This window comes from Galeopterus variegatus, unplaced genomic scaffold, assembly GCF_000696425.1.
Source record: "Galeopterus variegatus unplaced genomic scaffold, G_variegatus-3.0.2 Scaffold1220, whole genome shotgun sequence".
Classification (NCBI taxonomy): domain Eukaryota; kingdom Metazoa; phylum Chordata; class Mammalia; order Dermoptera; family Cynocephalidae; genus Galeopterus; species Galeopterus variegatus.
The window spans coordinates 196,983-214,346 of NW_007727331.1; the positions used below are offsets into that span (position 1 = coordinate 196,983).

The following is a 17,364-nucleotide window of genomic DNA, read 5'->3' on the forward strand; positions in this document are numbered from 1 at the left end:
ACTGTATAGAAAAATATATGAACATGAGTTGGAGGATGTAGAATGAACATGAGTTGGAAATAGAATGTAAGTATTTGGCATATTCAGTAGAGGGAAAACAAGAAAAAGTGGGAATTAGGCTGACCCTTTAAACTAGGATAGAATTTAGAAAAGCAGAGAAGAACTCAGCTTGGGGGGTAATGGCCTCAAATTGAAGGTGGAGTGGACTGAATTGCAAACATTCTGAGCAAAGCCATGGCATAGGAACAAATATGTGCAGCTGTCCAGGCAATGAGAACAGCCTTTGCTTCCCATTCGTTCCAGCATGGACCCTCAGCCCCAGACATCCCCAAAGTCCACTCTCTTCACCTTGCACTATTGTCTGTGCTGGGTCGCCCTTTCTGCTTCTCACGCTCTACTGAACCGTCTCTCAGTGACCAAGGCCCAATCGAAATCTCACCCTCTCTTGAATCCTCATCTTACCTGCTGGAGAAGTAGTCGTTTTCTTCCTCAGCAGTCATGGCATGTGGGGCATCTGCCTAACCCAGCACACTTCAAACTGTAGTTCAGTGATTTGTTTTTGTCCCCTCATGATTGAAATCTTCCTTTGGGTAGGAACCATTTGTCATCTTGGTATCCTCAGTGTCAACATACGCACTCAGTAAATAGATTGTGTGCTTTAAAGAATAGTGTGAAACACTATTTTTCTACTGCCATTTCCTATTAATATCAATAAAGAAGTAAAAGTTTTGTTTTTTTATAATAGACTTAATGTGTCCTAGAGAGAGAAAGCAGAAAAATACCTCTTTCAAAACCTTTAAGGGCTGGCCCGGTGGCGCACTGCTACAGTGCGCCGCTTGGAAGCATGGTGGCGCTCCCGCCGAGGGTTCGGATCCTACATACAGACCGGTTCCCGCTCACTGGCTGAGCGAGGTGTGGGAGCAACACTGAGGGTTGTGATCCCGTTGCCGGTCCCGGTCCGGTACGGGCGTGACACTGAGGGTTGCGATCCGTTGCCAGTCCCGGTCCGGTACGGGCGCGACACTGAGGGTTGCGATCCGTTGCCAGACACGAAAAAAGACAAAAAGGAAAAAAATAAAAATAAATAAATAAATAAATAAATAAAACCTTTAATAATAATGTAGATAGATATAGATATATGTGAAGACTGAGTGCATAATCTATTATTTTTTTAGATTTTTCATGTTAACCTGTTAAAAAGTTGTTTAATTTTTTATTTAAAACGTCTTTCATATTTGTGTTTAGAAAATAAGTATGACTTTAATGTTAATATGACTATACATTTGTTAGTTCAGAAAAATACTCAAGATATATAGGTATAAACTTACTGTATTAGTTAGGTTGGAAGGAGGCAGCCTGAAAAGGAATCAGGCCAGGGAAGAAAAAAGGACTGAGATGGTTAAAGGTCTGCCTAAGGTAGAATATTCTCTGAAGCAAGCCATACCCGCCCTTCTTTGCCTTCGAACACCTCCTGCCCGAGTTCCCACTGTGTTTTCTACCAGAGAGCCTGCCATCTCCCTAAAGAGGCTCCAAGCTGTGTCAGGTTTTAAAACTCAGGACAGCTATGCCCCAAGCTTTCCATACTCTGTGCCTCATAACTGATTGGTGTAGGATGAGGCCTGGGTTCCCATACAGGTAGATTTTAGTTGTTTATGTTGATTTGGGAGTTGAATTTAGCACAATGTGTACATACTAAAATGCTGTCTTGGCATTCTGTTAGGCTACATACCACAGAAGAAAAACCAGGTTAAAAAAAACACAGTGGGGCTGGCCCGGTGGGGCACTGCTACAGTGCGCCGCTTGGGAGCGCGGCGGCGCTCCCACCGAGGGTTCGGATCCCACATACAGACCGGCCACTCACTGGCTGAGCGAGGTGCAGGTGCAACACCGAGGGTTGCGATCCCATTGCCGGTCCCGGTCCGGTACGGGCGCGACACTGAGGGTTGCGATCCGTTGCCAGTCACAAAAAAAGACAAAAAGGGGAAAAAAAAAAAAAACACACAGTGAACCTTCTATTCCAGGTTTTTTCTTTGTTAAATGATTGAGCACTTCAGTCCTCAGTGGGAGGCAAGTTTCCTCAAGACATTTATAGTAAGTGAACCCTAATGTCTAGCTTTTGATTCCTTTGTTCCTGTTACTGTTTTTTGACATCTTTGTGCCTCAAAGCTAGAGAAGTCAACTATAACTTTTTTTTTTTTAAAGGAATAAGTTTTGGCACATCTCTGAGCTGCTTTGTCCTGAGGTGTCCCATTTTCATTCTCCTAATTTTTTCCAGCTTCACTCTTCTGGAGGAGGTGGGAGGTTTCAAGTCAGGATAATCAGCCAGCAAGCCGACTTCTGGTGAAAACAAAATCCTTCAAGATGGTTCTTATATCTGGCAAATACATGTAAAAACTATTTGAGAGGAAACCTACAGTGCATCTCTTTGAAGCTAGCCCCTAAATCCTGTCCTGGGTTTTACCTGGAGGCGTCCTTAATTTGCCCTACCAAGAAAAACATTCTTATTTATTGTCCGGCTAATTTGTAAGACTGTATTTAAGCAAAAGTGCCTTTATTCATCTCAAGCTACAAGCTCTTTAGTTCTGATGATGATGTCATCACGTCATCTTATGCATTTTTTGGATCTTTCTTTCTGCGACATTTACAAGGGAAAATGTTACCAGGTGTTAGCTTTTATTCCGGGTTTACAGTGTCTTGCTGTAGTCCCTGCTATTGCTCTATTAACAAGCAGAACATGTAAGCCTGAAACATTTTATTCAGAGACTAAAAATAAAGTGTACCTATAATCATAAAGGCAGTAGCAAAGGCAGATTTAGATTTGTTTTAAGGAAATGGCAGAGTGAAGAGACTCCAACTCCTGGCTCATAGAATAATCTATTAGAGGATCCAGGCCAGAGAATAATTGAGGGGCAATTACATCATGCTTGGGGATCCACTGTGATGAAAAGATACATAAAAGTATTTATACTGTCTTTCAGAAATGCGATTTTATCATAAATGATTTTATAATGCTCATTCTGCTGAGAGACTGCATAGCTTTTAAACAGTCTCAAATTAAGGATTTCATTTATTATTCTTTTGGCACTTTCTAATAGTGAGTTATAACTATTTTTTTTAGGAAGTTACTGTCCTATAATTATGAAATACTATATCTATATCAGCAAACTTTTTCTTAAAGAGCCAGATAGTCAATATTATAGGTTTTGTGCACCAACAGACAAAATCAAGGATATTATGTTGATCCTTATACAACCATTTTAAGATTTAAACATCTTTCTTAGCTCACAGGCTGTGGTTTGCCAACCTCTGGTCTTTTTGGTCACCTCTGCTAAGTCTTGCCTGGTAGCTCTTCCCACACACACACTTACTTATACAATTATTAATCCTCTACTGTTTGCCTGACATAAGGAATGTAAACACGAATGTAAAGACAGGTCCTTAAAAGATCTCACAGTCTCAGGAAAAAAGAATTATAAAGATGCTTCATACAAGTATTGATGATAGTGTAGTGCGATAAATGTCATCATCGATGTCCAGAGGTGGTGTGACTGGGTGTGGGCTTTGGGGAGGGCTCTATGCAGAAGGTAACCTTGTGACAAGCCCCAAAGGTTCACTGAGCAGCAGAGGGAGAGCAGTGCATTCCAGGAAGGGAGATAATATTTATTCCTTAATGTAAGACATTTACTTGGTTGTTTTTTTTTTTATCTCAATGTAACATCTCAATTCCCAGATAATAGCATAGATAACATCAGCTCAGTCAGTGACTAAAAAGAACTTCTGAAAAAAAGCAGAATTGAATTTTATAGATATTATTTGTTAGTTACAGAGCTAAACCGGTATACAATGTGTGTTCTTAAATGGATTTCTTCTAAGTGAGATATAGCTTTGCATACTTTTCGCTTTATTGATAAGAAAAGATATTTCTGAAGACACTGAGGGTATTAGAACTAAGATAATCAAGGAAACAGTGCACCCTTGTGATAAAATTTGATCTTTGAAATGCATGTTTCCTTGAAGATCAGTCTGTTTTTGAAGAAATATTTAAAGTTTTTGAGTTGAGACTTAACTGGGGGAGAGGAGGTGGGCAAACATCCCAGGAAATTCATTTTTTACTGTCATTATCACTATGCATTTCAGTAATTGGTTATTATTTTCTCAGTATATCATATTTGAAGTAGGTGAGAAGTCAGAAGTATTATGTAGAATTTGCTTGTTAATTTTGGTTTTCTTTAAACTGTTCAGAAGACTTATGCTGACATATACTATATGTGCATTTATATTCTATAAATTTACGTACAATAGAAACCTTGAGTTATTTTTTAGAGATGAAGAAAGACAATTTAGAGCCTGTTTACTGTTATTTCAGCTGTTTCTAGAAGCATTTGTAAACATTTTCTGAACGTATCTTGGATTGAGTAAAGATAACTGAAATTGTGACTCCATTCCAAAGTATTTTGTTTTGGTTATATATTGCTCCACAGGAAATCACTACAAAACTTAGTGCTTCTCACTTGGGGTCTCTCCTATGGTTGCAGTCAGGTATCAGCTGGGGCTACCATCATCTGACTGTGCTAGATGTACAAGGGGGCTCACTCATGTGTCTTGCAGTTGAAGGTATTAGCTTGGTGCTCAGCTGGGGCTGGCAGTTGGAGCACCTACACACAAGTTCTTCCTCTGACTTGCTCCTCACAGCGTGGTGCTCTCAGATTTATTGTACTTCTTACATGGCACCTGGCTTCAAGGAGACAGGAAGTCAAAGCTTCCAGGCCAGTTAAGGGTTACACCTGAAACTAACACAGTGTCACTTGTGCCACATTCTATGCATCAGAGCAGCAAAAAGGATCTGCCCTTATTCTAAGGAATGCAGCAGTCAATTCCAACTGTAGACTGTAGACATGTGAGGTGAGAGGTATTATTGTGTCTATCCTGGAAACTCAATCCACCACACATCTTCCTATAATGTAATATGTACAGATCACATGAAGGAGTACATGAAAATACACCCATCAATTATAATGAGCTTTACTAAAAATTAGCTTCGCTTTTACAAGTGCAATAACAGGCACAGGATCCTGGCTATTTCACCTCTAGCAATGGGATCCCTGCAAAAGAATCAGATAGTAGCATCTAGGTAAGTGGAAAGGGTGGAAAGAAATTCTTACTGGGAGTTTTGTGCCAGGCACTGTGAAATGCACTTTATCCACATTACTTATTTATTCTTCTCTATAATTTAATTAGATTTTATAGGTGAAGAAATTAAGAATCAAAATTTTTCAGTGACTTTCTCAAAAAAATTCATACAACCAATATAGTTAGCGGCAAATCTGGGATTCAACCTTAGGCCAGTCTAACTCCAAAGCCTGGCTTTTTCTGCTTTACCTACAAAATTACTGCTCTCGTGGCTGAGAAATGAAAACAAATGTAAAATAGTGCAGTGCAAAATAGTCCATGAGGGGCCGGCCCGGTGGCGCACTGCTACAGTGCGCCGCTTGGGAAGCGCGGCGGCGCTCCCACCGAGGGTTCGGATCCCACATGCAGACCGGCCGCTCACTGGCTGAGCGAGGTGCGGGAGCAACACCGAGGGTTGCGATCCCGTGGCCAGTCCTGGTCCAGTACGGGGGCGACACTGAGGGTTGCGATCCATTGCCGGTCACGAAAAAAGACAAAAAAAAAAAATAGTCCATGAGATCCCCACCCTTGCATGTATCCTTCTCTTATAAAGGAAATGAAAATACGTTTTAAGATCTTAAAATCTTATTGATCTAGATCCATTTTAACATAAGACACAGGTTAAAAAACTTGCATCAGATAACATTAAATGTGTTTAATCTGTTTATACCTTCTTAGCTAAAATAGTTCTTGTAGGTGAAAAAGATTTTCTAAAAGCTATCTGGTTTTATAAAGGCATTCTACAGCAGTAGTTATCTAAGTGTGGTCCTTGGACTATCAGCCAACCTGGGAAATTGTTAGAAATGCACATTTTCAGGCCCCACCTCAGTTCTACTGAATCAGAAACTCTGGTAGTATTTTAACAGGACTTCTAGGTGATTCTAATTTATCCTTAAGTTTGAGAACCACTACTCTACAGAAATCTTGGATTTGAAATATTGTATACATAAAGCAAAGACGTGTTAGAGGAGGAGAAACTGGAAATGGGTGTTCGTTGTGACTAAAGAGTTATCTGGCTGATATCACCAGAGAGGCATAGAATTAAGCAGTCCTAAGGTTAATATGATCACCTACTTCACAGGTTTGCACATGCCTGATTGGCCAAATGTGAATATCTGGGGCCCTACCAGAGATCTCTAAGATGGGAAACAGGAATTGATATTTTCTACAAGAGCTACAGGGGATTTGTTGTGCTTCCAGATTTGGGAATCAGGTTCAGGCATCGTACTTACCACCTCCCCTGGTTTCCTTATCGGGTCATACAGACCAAGCCAGTCTCCCTTAGCACTGTCTGTGTTCTTATATTTGAATGTTCAACTCTCATGTCCTTCCCCTCCTCTTCATTCCTGTCCCTAGCACAAGCCGTCTCTTTATCAGAAGAGTGCTTTCATCCAGTGTCCGTGCCCACCCATGTGACATGGTCGTTCTCCTCTAGACACACTCCTTGAAAAATGTCATTCAGGATTGAACCCAGTGATCCAGGTTTAGTCTTAGACTGATTGAAAGACTAGGAATTTTTGCTTCCCTGGTTCTGGGCATCGTACTGGTGTTAATGTGGCAGTGAGATCTCATCATCCATTCCTAAGGAGGAGCACATACAGACATGATGCCCAGGGTGATGAAGGGGGACACATGCTTCTTGCCCAACTTTCTAGAGCACAAATATTTTTCAAAAACCATGGTAATTTCAAAAGTACAAAGGATTAACTAAATATATTGTAAAACATGGTCCCCAAACTTTTTAATTACACTTTGCTTATACTGTGGCACTTGAGCTAACTGTAGGCTCTTTTGAAGCTGCAAAAAAGCAGCAGCTCTTCCATTGCTATACTTGTATGACTTAGTATTCAGCCTAACGTTATATCTGTCATTATGAAATCTTACCTTACCAAGTCACATTGTCAACCTCACAGCCTGTCTAGATGTTTTTGTATATGATTATCATCAGATGCATCTGCCATCCCTCCCAGTTGTCAGTGTCCTCATCATGTTTAGAATAAAACCAAGCAGGCCCTTAAAACCTCTCTCCAGATTTACATTGCTTTTCTCCATGAATATAATATCTGTTCAGTAACCATGTGTGAGGAAAATGGAGTTAGTTTAGTCAGGCCCTGTTGCTTTGTGTTTCTTTGCCCCCCACAGATTTGTCACCCCACTTCCCTGGGTGACGGAGATGCAAAGGATTACTCAAAGCCCATCTCTTCTGAGCAGCGAGAAGCCCCCAAATGGTTAACTTTCCCGGGACCCTCCAGCAAGAGGCATCCCTTCCTTGGGAAAATTAACCCCGAATTGGGGTTCTCTTCATGCATTTATTTTCCAGACCAGGAAGTTACAGGAAGAGAACATAGGTGGGGTTATAGTTTAACAATATGGGCTGGTAACTTTCAGTTAAACAAGTCAGATGACATTCCCTTAGACAATTAAGTTATCTTACAGCAATTTCTCAGTATCTTTACATAACAATCAGTAACTGGTCTGTCCTTGAGCCAGCAACCTTGCTGTGCCACAAATCTTTATCATACACCAGAGACTTTATAACCTGAGGAAAATTTCCAGTCCTCCGCAAGGTCAATATTTGAAACTGCAAGGCTTTGAAAAACCAGGCCCTGTGAAGTACATATGCTTTAAGAATATTCCACAAGGCCCTCTAGCCTCATATCAGGCTGGGTATGATTCAGTACATCCGTCGTAAACAAGTTACATAAGAGTAGAGTTAGTGTGCACGTGCGCCCGTGTACCCCTTTGTTCGTTGCCCCTATTATGTACTCTTCAGTATGGAACGCAGCAGCTCTGAACCGCTGGCCTGCAGAGCTTGCGTGTGGAATAAAGCATGTCCGCTTTCCTGGTGGCTACTTGGTTTTTCTTTCGCTTATCTGACTTACAACCTGCACAGGACTGGGTAGAGGGGTCTGTGACCTAGCCCGACACCATGTCAGGAAGTGGTAACTAGGTTCTTTTAGAGCAACTCATTCTGGCATCATAGGAGAAAACGTAAGTTGTAACTCTGCTGCCAACAGCGGAGTTGACTAGGCTAAGTACAATACAATGTGGTATAGTGGGGATTGTGGTAACCTATTAGAGAATATATGTAATCCTATCCAAAGACATTAAAATTTAAAACACTGATGACTAAAAGCCATACTAGTATTTATAGTTTGTATTCACTCCAAGTTCTGCCAGTTCGATGGCTTTGGAGAGATAAAAGTCTTTTTGGCTTGTCTTTGTTCATTTGAACTATTAGAATTTTTCCCTAAAAGAATTCCATGTCATCCTTTTTTTCCAGAAATTCTTCAGTCATGGGTGTGAAATCCAACATTCTATAATTAGAATACTTAACTAAATCTAGAATGCTGTGCTTAGTTGGTATAAAGTAAGAGTAAACATTTTAAAGATCATCGACCACAATGACATTTAAGATAATCAACAGCAGTTAATATTTGTTGATTGCCTATTATATGTACAAGGCTACGTGTTAAGTAATAAAGATAGTATAAAACTAAAAGTCCTTTCCCTCTGAGAGCCTATGATTTACAGAGAAGCAATCAAGATATACAGATAATAATAGTAAGAGTTCTAGTTCTTATATTTTACAGCAATAATTCTTAATTCTAGCAGTACATTAGACTTACTTGGGGAGCTTTTAAAAAAAATACCAGTGTTCTAGCCCCAGCCTAGACCTTTGTAAATCAGAATCTTTGGGGTAGGGCATGGGTAAGTGAATTAATTAGAGATAGAAGTCAGATATTGTTAAGGTGTTATTTTTATAAATTATGTTTTTCAGTGGATAATATTTCATTTCCCAATTCTTATTTGGAGTCCTTTTCTAAGCATTATACTTAGCATATCAATATTCACTTCACTCAATCTAGATATTCTAGAGTTCTTTATTTACAAATAAAAGGTAAATATAAAACACATAGGGACCATATATAGGAAATTTGCTTTAATATTAAATTTCTTTTTCATCCTTTGCCTCCTATAAACAAAACAAATTTATCTTTCATCCTCCAAAAATATTTCAGTATCTCTTAGCCAAAAATAACTTTTTTCAGAAAATTCTCTATAGCAAGTCACTTAAATAATTTGCAGCTAAACGTTTTAGCGGTTTGCTAGCATGCTCTTATATAACTTGTAACAGTTGTAAATATTTAAATCTCTCCCAAATTATGTTCTGCAAAGGAAAGAGCCAGAGATTTTAGTTGCAGGCTGATGGTGGAGGTATTAGCATCCCAGCGTCTCTAATCTCCTTGGACAGCAGCTTTGAAAACTCTAGCCACAAATCACAGAAACAGTAGTGATACAGTTAACAAGAAAAATGCTTATTTATTCGGTGATGGTAGAAACAGTGGTGTGGCACAACTGTCTGTTAAATTAAAACATTTTTAATATTCAAGTTGTACTAATTTTTTTTTACCACGAAAGGTCCCTAAATCTTATTTGATATATGCTGGTCATTTTATGTGCATATTAGACTGTGTAACACTTTTTGCTTTTATTTCTATGACTGTATATTAACCAAATCTTTAACATAAGAGAGCTAAACTGATTTTTTAGAACTAGCTTTTTAAAAAGTTTACTTTTAATCCCATCAGGACACAGAAAATACTAGCCTCTAAGGATATAAGAGGGGTGGAAAAGGCCAGGAAAATGAGCTACATAAAGTGGCAGTAAAATAGAATTTCTTTAGTGATTAGTGAAAACACAGGCTACTTTGTGAATTACCAACAAACGAGACCATTCCTTTTCACCTTAGGTCTAAATTCCCTGTCTTGTTCAATCAATGTTAATCTATTACTCTCATAATTAAACATGATTTTTTTTTCAATAGGGGTAAAAAAATATATATATAGTAGGGTACTTCAGACAGGATGACTTTCATAATACATGAATAATATAATTTTTTGTCATTCACAGTTCGGTTATATGTTACAAATCATATTATTACTTTGAATGTAAATAAATATAAATGTTTCTATGTCTGCCCCTGCACTGATTTAGGCATTTATATATTGAATGCCTGCTACATGTGATGTAGAAAGATATATTTCTTCCCTTTGAGAGTTTACAGTCTCTTTAGGGAGATAATTAAATAGGCAATTATAATTCAGTGTATTATGTTTAACGTAACTCTTCCTTTGGTTTAATAGCTTGATTTATTCCAATAAAAAAGTAAGCGTATATTTATATCTCCTATTCTTTTAATGATTTGAATTTACAAGGGAACAAAAACATTTTCCCCAATAACAGCCAGTGATCTCTTGTTTGTAAGAGTAACTCGTAATCCACTATCGGGTATTTATTTGTACAGAGCTTGTCTTTTTTAGTTTGTTCATTTTGGTCTGGCTTGTGAACAACAGAAGGACACCCCCATTATTACTTCAGAGAGTAATTTCCTCTCATTAAACTGTTAATGTTTACACTCTTTTGAGTTAGGCTTATTAGGAGATACTAATGAAATTAATCTAGGTAAGAAATCTAAAATACATATTTAAACATATATGCTTTATTTTTTTATTTGAAAATGCTAGCAGTAGCTTTTTAACAGTAATTTATGTTTTGATCACTAGATGGCAGTAAGCACATACAGCTAAGAAGAAAAAGTACTTTTTCTCAGCAGTTTTCTGAATAGATTGTCTATAAACGTATGTAGCATTACACACTATAAATCTTTTGTTATCCATCCCATAAAATTTCTTTTGCTACTGCAGCTTTTTCTGAGTGAAATGGTCTCACATATAACTCTCGTAAGTTGTGAGAATGCGCAGCCTCTGAAATCATTTTGATGGTCACTCACTCATCAAACTATTCTAAGAAATTTGGTTTTATTATTTTCTCTTTCTTAAACTGGCCTTTTCTTAATAGTACCTTCTCTTCCCTGAAAAACCGAAAATATTTTAATTTTTCTAAGGAACATTAAATAGCTTCTGGGATATTAAGAGATCCTAGAGAATTACACACAAATATACCCACAGTACAAAATACAAGAAGAGCATAACCTTTGTTTTTGTTCTTGGTCTTCTGATGTCTGAATATTATTCTCATTTTGTTGCACATTCTTTCGTTTGTTAAGTTACTTTTTGTTCTGGTTATGATATTCTTGCAGTGTATTATTTTCAGAATGCAGCTACTTTAGGCTATAAATAATATATATTTTAATGTTTAAGCTATTAATTATTAAATTGAGTCATTTCATACAACCAGAAGTCATCCAGAGGGTGGTGGTACATCCGGTGGTGGTTAATACAGTGGCTTTTAATTAGAGATCTGGTGATATCATCAGGGAGCCAGGTTCCTTTCATATTTCCACTGTGCCGTCCCTGGTATGTCAGAATTGTGCTTTATGTTAAAGATAGCTGCTGCAGTTCTAAGTAGAACACATAATCATGGCAAAGCCCAGCAGTAGTGGAAGAAGGAATATTTTCTTCTATGTAGGTTTCTTTTTATCAGTGGTATCCCCCACTCCAGAGTCCCCCAGCAGAGTTCTCAGGTCTCATTGGCCCTACGTGGGTCCCCTGCACCTTCCTAAAGAATTCACTGGCAGGGGGAGGGAATTACCCTGGTAGGCATAGACTGATAGAGACCCAGGCTCTCTCTGAGCTCACAGCCCCTGAGAAAAGGATGCAACCTCAAATAAAATCAGAGCACTCTCCTAGCAACAGTATTTGCTACTATTGTTTTTTGTTTGTTTCACTGACTTTTCTTTCCTGTCCTGATGTCCTGATATTCTTGATAAACAACTTTCATTTCTGTCATTTCAAGTGCATCACACTGGACAGAGTTACAGGTGTAGCCCATATCTAGTTGTTACAGAGTCTGTCATTCAATACAAGCTCTTTAACCTGTTGTTCTATCTGTGCATGTGTCCTTTTCCAAGCAGTTAAAGAACTTGGATTCTCTTTGTCTACTTATTAGTGCAGTCATGCTCAGAGAACAGTATTTCTAAAATGCTTTAGGAATCTAGTAGCATTTCAACCAAATCTGTAGTGATCTGCTAAGTACCCACAACATTCAAGGCACTGGGTCAAGCACTATGGATGAGTATGGTCAGGACTTCTGGAAATATTGCCACTGTCTACCTTGGAGCTCAGCCTAAACCTGTAGACTCTCTAAATACCCAAAGGGGCAGAGCCAGCAGTTGCAATTCAGTGATTCAAGTCCTTCAGTGTTCACTGTCAACTGTAGAGGCTTCTAGCCTTTTCTAGGTTGTTTTGCTCTGTTTTTTTCGTTTCACATCCTAGCACCTCTCAGAGGCCGTAGACTGGCTCTCCTGTAGGTGCTGAATCTGCAACAACACTAACTGTGACTCTGAGGAACCCTGTTCTGCTGCTTTATGCAAAAGATGTGTTCCTGGTGCTTTATCTGAATAATCAGTTGATATTTCAAATACAGTAAGGTTTTATCTGGTTTGAAAATGTTGATATTGTGTTTATTATGTTATCTTTTTCAATAGTTTATCAGTTCTTGTCAAATATTATCAACTACATTTTCAACCATCATTATTTTTGCCAGTAAAGGGCAGAAAGTACTCTTAAAAAGCATTTAGTATTAGCATCATAGCTAGATTGTTTGAACCTAGTCCTTTTAATTTTATCTGTAGCTTTGAAAGAGATTAACTTTTTTGAGAATATACTGTCAAAAATTTTTTAAAGGGGAAATCTCATTGATATTTTTATTTTTCAGAAAACTGTGGAATATATTTTCCAGAAATCAAAAGAGATCCAAGCAAATATTTACACAGTTGTCCTGAATCTGTAAAAAAGTGGCTTCGACGGCTAAAGAAAGCTGGGAAAATTCTTTTGTTAATTACAAGTTCTCACAGTGATTACTGTAGATTTCTCTGCAAATATATCCTTGGGTAAGTGATGAGTCATTCTGTTTTCATTGCCTTAAAATACTGATAGCATATAATACTGATAGACCAGTGCTTTCTTAAAGGTGCTCGACCATGACCATTTCATTATATTAAGCAATGCCGAGTGACGTGGTTTTTTGTTTTGTTTTGTTTTTCTCATAACATACCTCAATATCTGCTGACAGCAACCCACCCCAAGTACAAACTAAAAAAGACAAGCTCTGTACAAGCTCTGTAACATTACTGGGGGCCAGTTTTGGACCACATGTCCTTCAGTCTTCCACGAATGTGATTTCTTAGCTTTGGATGATTATTACGGGACACTGAATTGTAGATAATACTCCCTTACAGATGCCTGGAGTACAGCCACTCTATAGCCATTTCAGTATGGAGCTATGCATTTTACCTGTCAGCATAGCCAGGGATGGAATTGATATCCATGAAAATCAAGGCAGTATAAATGCATAGACTTTAAAATAAGACAGACTTGGGTTCAAGCACTGGTCTACACCTTAAACATTTTTAAGCCTCAATTTTATTATCTTAAAAATGGGACAGTAATACCTCATAGAAATGAGGGAATGTTTAAATAGCTTAGTACAAGTAAAGTGTTAGGCAGAGTAGTTCATAAGTTTCAACGCATTAATATTTAAGTCATTCTTGTGGGCAGTACCCAAAAATATCATGGTCAGAGCAAGATTCTACAATGGGCTGTTATATCTCCCCTAATGTTTCTTCAGATTTTAGCAACTACTGAATTTCCATGAGTATGGAGCAAGTTTAGCCTCAAAACTGACCTCTTCCAGCTTTTATAGACTCATGATTTCCATGATCCTTAGCATCCTTAATATAATACTTAATACAGATTAAAAATCATTCATTGTCATCATCTAAAAATTGCCACATCATAAGGCTACACTAATTTTCAAAATAAAGTATATTCTTTACATTTTGAGCTCTCTCTGAAAGATGTCACCTGACTTGCTATAATGCTGCTTTCTGTAGGACCTGTGTAGCACCCAATATTAATAGCTCTTCAAGTTAACAAATCCAGCAAAATTTCAGTCCCCAAATTTGAAGACATAGCTTCCAAATATTTCCAGCTGTTAGAAACTATTGAATTCACCACGATAACTATTACCATCATGAGAGAGCCAGCTCAGCACCTAGAATCAGTGTGCTGTGCTTTTTTTTATTATGTTTATACTTCAAGGAATTGTCAGGAATTCTAGTGTTCAACCACCATCTGTTTCCAGTCAGTATAATATTCACCTTAAGATGTATAAGAAAAATATAAAGCACATAAAAATTGATCAAAAGATAAGAAATGATGCTGTAGTAAAATAGATAGGCAAAGATCGTTTTGTTTTCTATGGACCTTTTCTAATTCCTTAATGTAAGTTTATGAAAAATGTTGATGCCTTTTAGGAATGATTTTGCAGACCTTTTTGACATTGTGATTACAAATGCGTTGAAGCCTGGTTTCTTCTCCCATTTACCAAGTCAGAGGCCTTTCCGGACACTCGGTAAGTTATGTTTTGTTTTTTCTCATACAAATGATTGTTCATTCAGTTACTCAACAAATACCTGATGTCCAAAAAGCACGTACAAAGTACAGTTGACCCTTGAACGACAGGGGTTTGAATTGTGCAGGTCCACTTATATGTGGACTTTTTTCAACAAATACTGTAAATGTATTTTCCTTATGGTTTCCTCAATAACATTTTCTTTTCTCTAGCTTACTTTATCACGATAATATAGCATATAATAAATATAACATACAGAATATTTGTGAATTGACTGTATGTTATCAGTAAGGCTATTGGTCAATAGTAGGCTATTAGTAAAGTTTTGGGGAGTAATAAGTTGTACATGGATTTTCTACAGCACGGGGTCAGCGCTTCTGACCCCTGCATTGTTCAAGGGTCAGCTGTAATGTGTTAGATGTAACAGATGTCTTCTTTCCCTTCACAGGGGAGAAAGAAGATAACAAACCTATGATTGTACTAAATTTTATTCTGCCACTTTATATCATAATTATTTGTTTGCATGTCAGCCTCTCCCTGACTTTAAAAATGAAGGGCATGGACTTTAAGTTTTTAGGGTCCAAATAAATGCCTCAATAAGTACTTGAGGAATGAACTAATTGAAATAAATCAGAATGTGTTATTTTCCAGAACAAATGTGCCTGCAGAATACATAAGGATCAAAATAAATGAAAACAGTCCTCTCTCTCTCGGAAACAGGCAAGGCCTTCAAGGAAGTTAGAATTTGTCCCACATGTAGAAGAGGCTGGTGGGGAGATACATGGAATGAAAAGAGTGAACAGATTTTGCAGATGAAAAAGAATGAGAATAGCAGAGTGAGATACTTGTGGCAGGTGCTCTCTGAAAGCTTTTTGAATAAATACATAAATGAATAAAAAAGCAGAGCCTAAAAAGGAATAGAGGAGTTTATAGGTTTGTGGGATTGAAAGGCAGTGAGTTTAGTTGTTAATATCTGTCATATCTTTTATTTCTGTTTAAGTAGATATCAAATAAGCTCAGTGATATATTAACACTTGAGAACCATTCAGAAGTTCTCTTAGGAGATGAACATCTAAAATAAGTCCAGGAATGGTTGAAGTTGAAACACAGTGAATGGTTATAAATGCATATAAATGTATATAAGTTCATTAACAAGTAAAATTTACAGACCTATGTACAGATCTAGCTGTGTTTTAAAAGAGTGATATAAAAAATGAACATATTATATATGTATATAATATGCATAATACATGTAAGCATCCACTATAGTAAATGCTTTCTTATTTATTTTACTTTTGATTCAGATGCTTGGCATTATATAAATAACCTGAGCCAGTTGGAATGATATTTAATATATATTTCTCCTTACTTTTCCATGGCCACACACTACCCTTTTTTGGAATAAAATTTGAAGTTCCTCAAAAAAGTGTTCACATGAATCACACTTTTATTTAATATGATAATGCACTATTTACTTTGAACTTGTACTTCTTTGTGCAAGTCAAAAGCCTGATTCAGTGATAGGCAGCTGATAGTAGCTCAGTACTCTACTCAGTGATGGCCTTATGGATAGTGAAATCCACGTCAGGTTCAGTGTAGCACATGTCAAACACCATGGGATCCTTAGTGAGCCAGACAGGTGTGTAAACACATAAGCACATCCGCAAGTGTGAGGGATACTTACAGATTGTGGCATGTGTCGTGAAGGTAATAACCACCTGGTGATGTAGAATAAACAGAAGAGGCCACCTTAGAGTGGCTTGGCACATAAACAGGAAGGCCTGTCTGACGAGGTCAGGTAAGGTGATTTCAAGGTGGGCTCTGAGGGACAAGTCATGAGAAGAGCAGAGGAAGAGTGTTCCTGGCAGTGAGACAAATGAATGCGAAGGCCCAGAAGGAGAGGTTTCGTCACATTCCAGTGACAGAAAGAGCCCTGACATTCTGGCACATGGTCATGAGGATAGAGGGGGTGAAGATAGGGAGGCAGGCAGCCTCCTAGGCTGTGGAAAGGGGTTTGAAGTTTATTCCACAAGCAATCTGAAGCTGTTCAGTTTGAGGCAGAAGAGTGATATACAAGCCCACTTTGGCTGCTGGGTGACGAATGGACTGGGTGTGGGGAAGGATGGAGAGAAAGACAAAGACCAGGCAATTGCAGTGTCCCAGGAGAGAGATTGAGGTAGTTTGGTCTGGGACAGCAGTACTCAAGATGGAGAGAAGTAGATATATTTAAGATATATTATGTAGGGGGCCGGCCCGGTGGTGCACTGGATAGTGCGCCGCTTGGGGAGCGCAGCGGCGCTCCCGCCCGAGGGTTCGGATCCCACATACAGACCGGTTCCCGCTCACTGGCTGAGCGAGGCGCGGGAGCAACGCCAAGGGTTGCAATCCCGTTGCCGGTCCCCAGTCCGGTACGGGGGCAACACTGAGGGTTGTGATCCGTTGCCGGACACGGAAAAAGACAAAAGACAAAAAAAAAAAAAAGATATATTATGTAGGAATTGTAGGAATATAGGGACCCCATGGGCGCCTGAACAAAGGACACACCCTGGCAATATGGCGCCCTTCCTGGTTCTTCTCCACAGTAAACAAGCCCGTCGCTGCCAACACCCAAGCCCACCCGCGCCAAACCTCAGCCAGTCACAGGTCAAGGCTCACCTCCTGCCCAGCCCCGTCCAATCAGCTACCGCCCCGTCCAACCCCGGAACATAGCTCCCTATAAATGTACGCGCAGTCCTTGAATAAAGTGGAACTTCTCTGGCGAACTGTCAGCTCGGGTCCTGTCGCCTTATCAGCTTGGGTCCATCCGCCCTTTCATAT

At 38.7% G+C, this 17,364-nt stretch overlaps 1 protein-coding gene across 2 annotated transcripts in view; it reads left to right on the forward strand.

Moving 5' to 3' along the window:
• Nucleotides 1-17,364, forward strand: part of NT5DC1 (5'-nucleotidase domain containing 1) — a 140,818-nt gene that overhangs the window by 97,674 nt on the left and 25,780 nt on the right. For both annotated transcript variants that reach the window (XM_008575622.1, XM_008575623.1), the window contains exons 7-8: nt 12,850-13,024; nt 14,450-14,547. In XM_008575622.1, the coding sequence (XP_008573844.1) occupies nt 12,850-13,024; nt 14,450-14,547 (273 nt within the window). The remainder of the gene's footprint in view (nt 1-12,849; nt 13,025-14,449; nt 14,548-17,364) is intronic.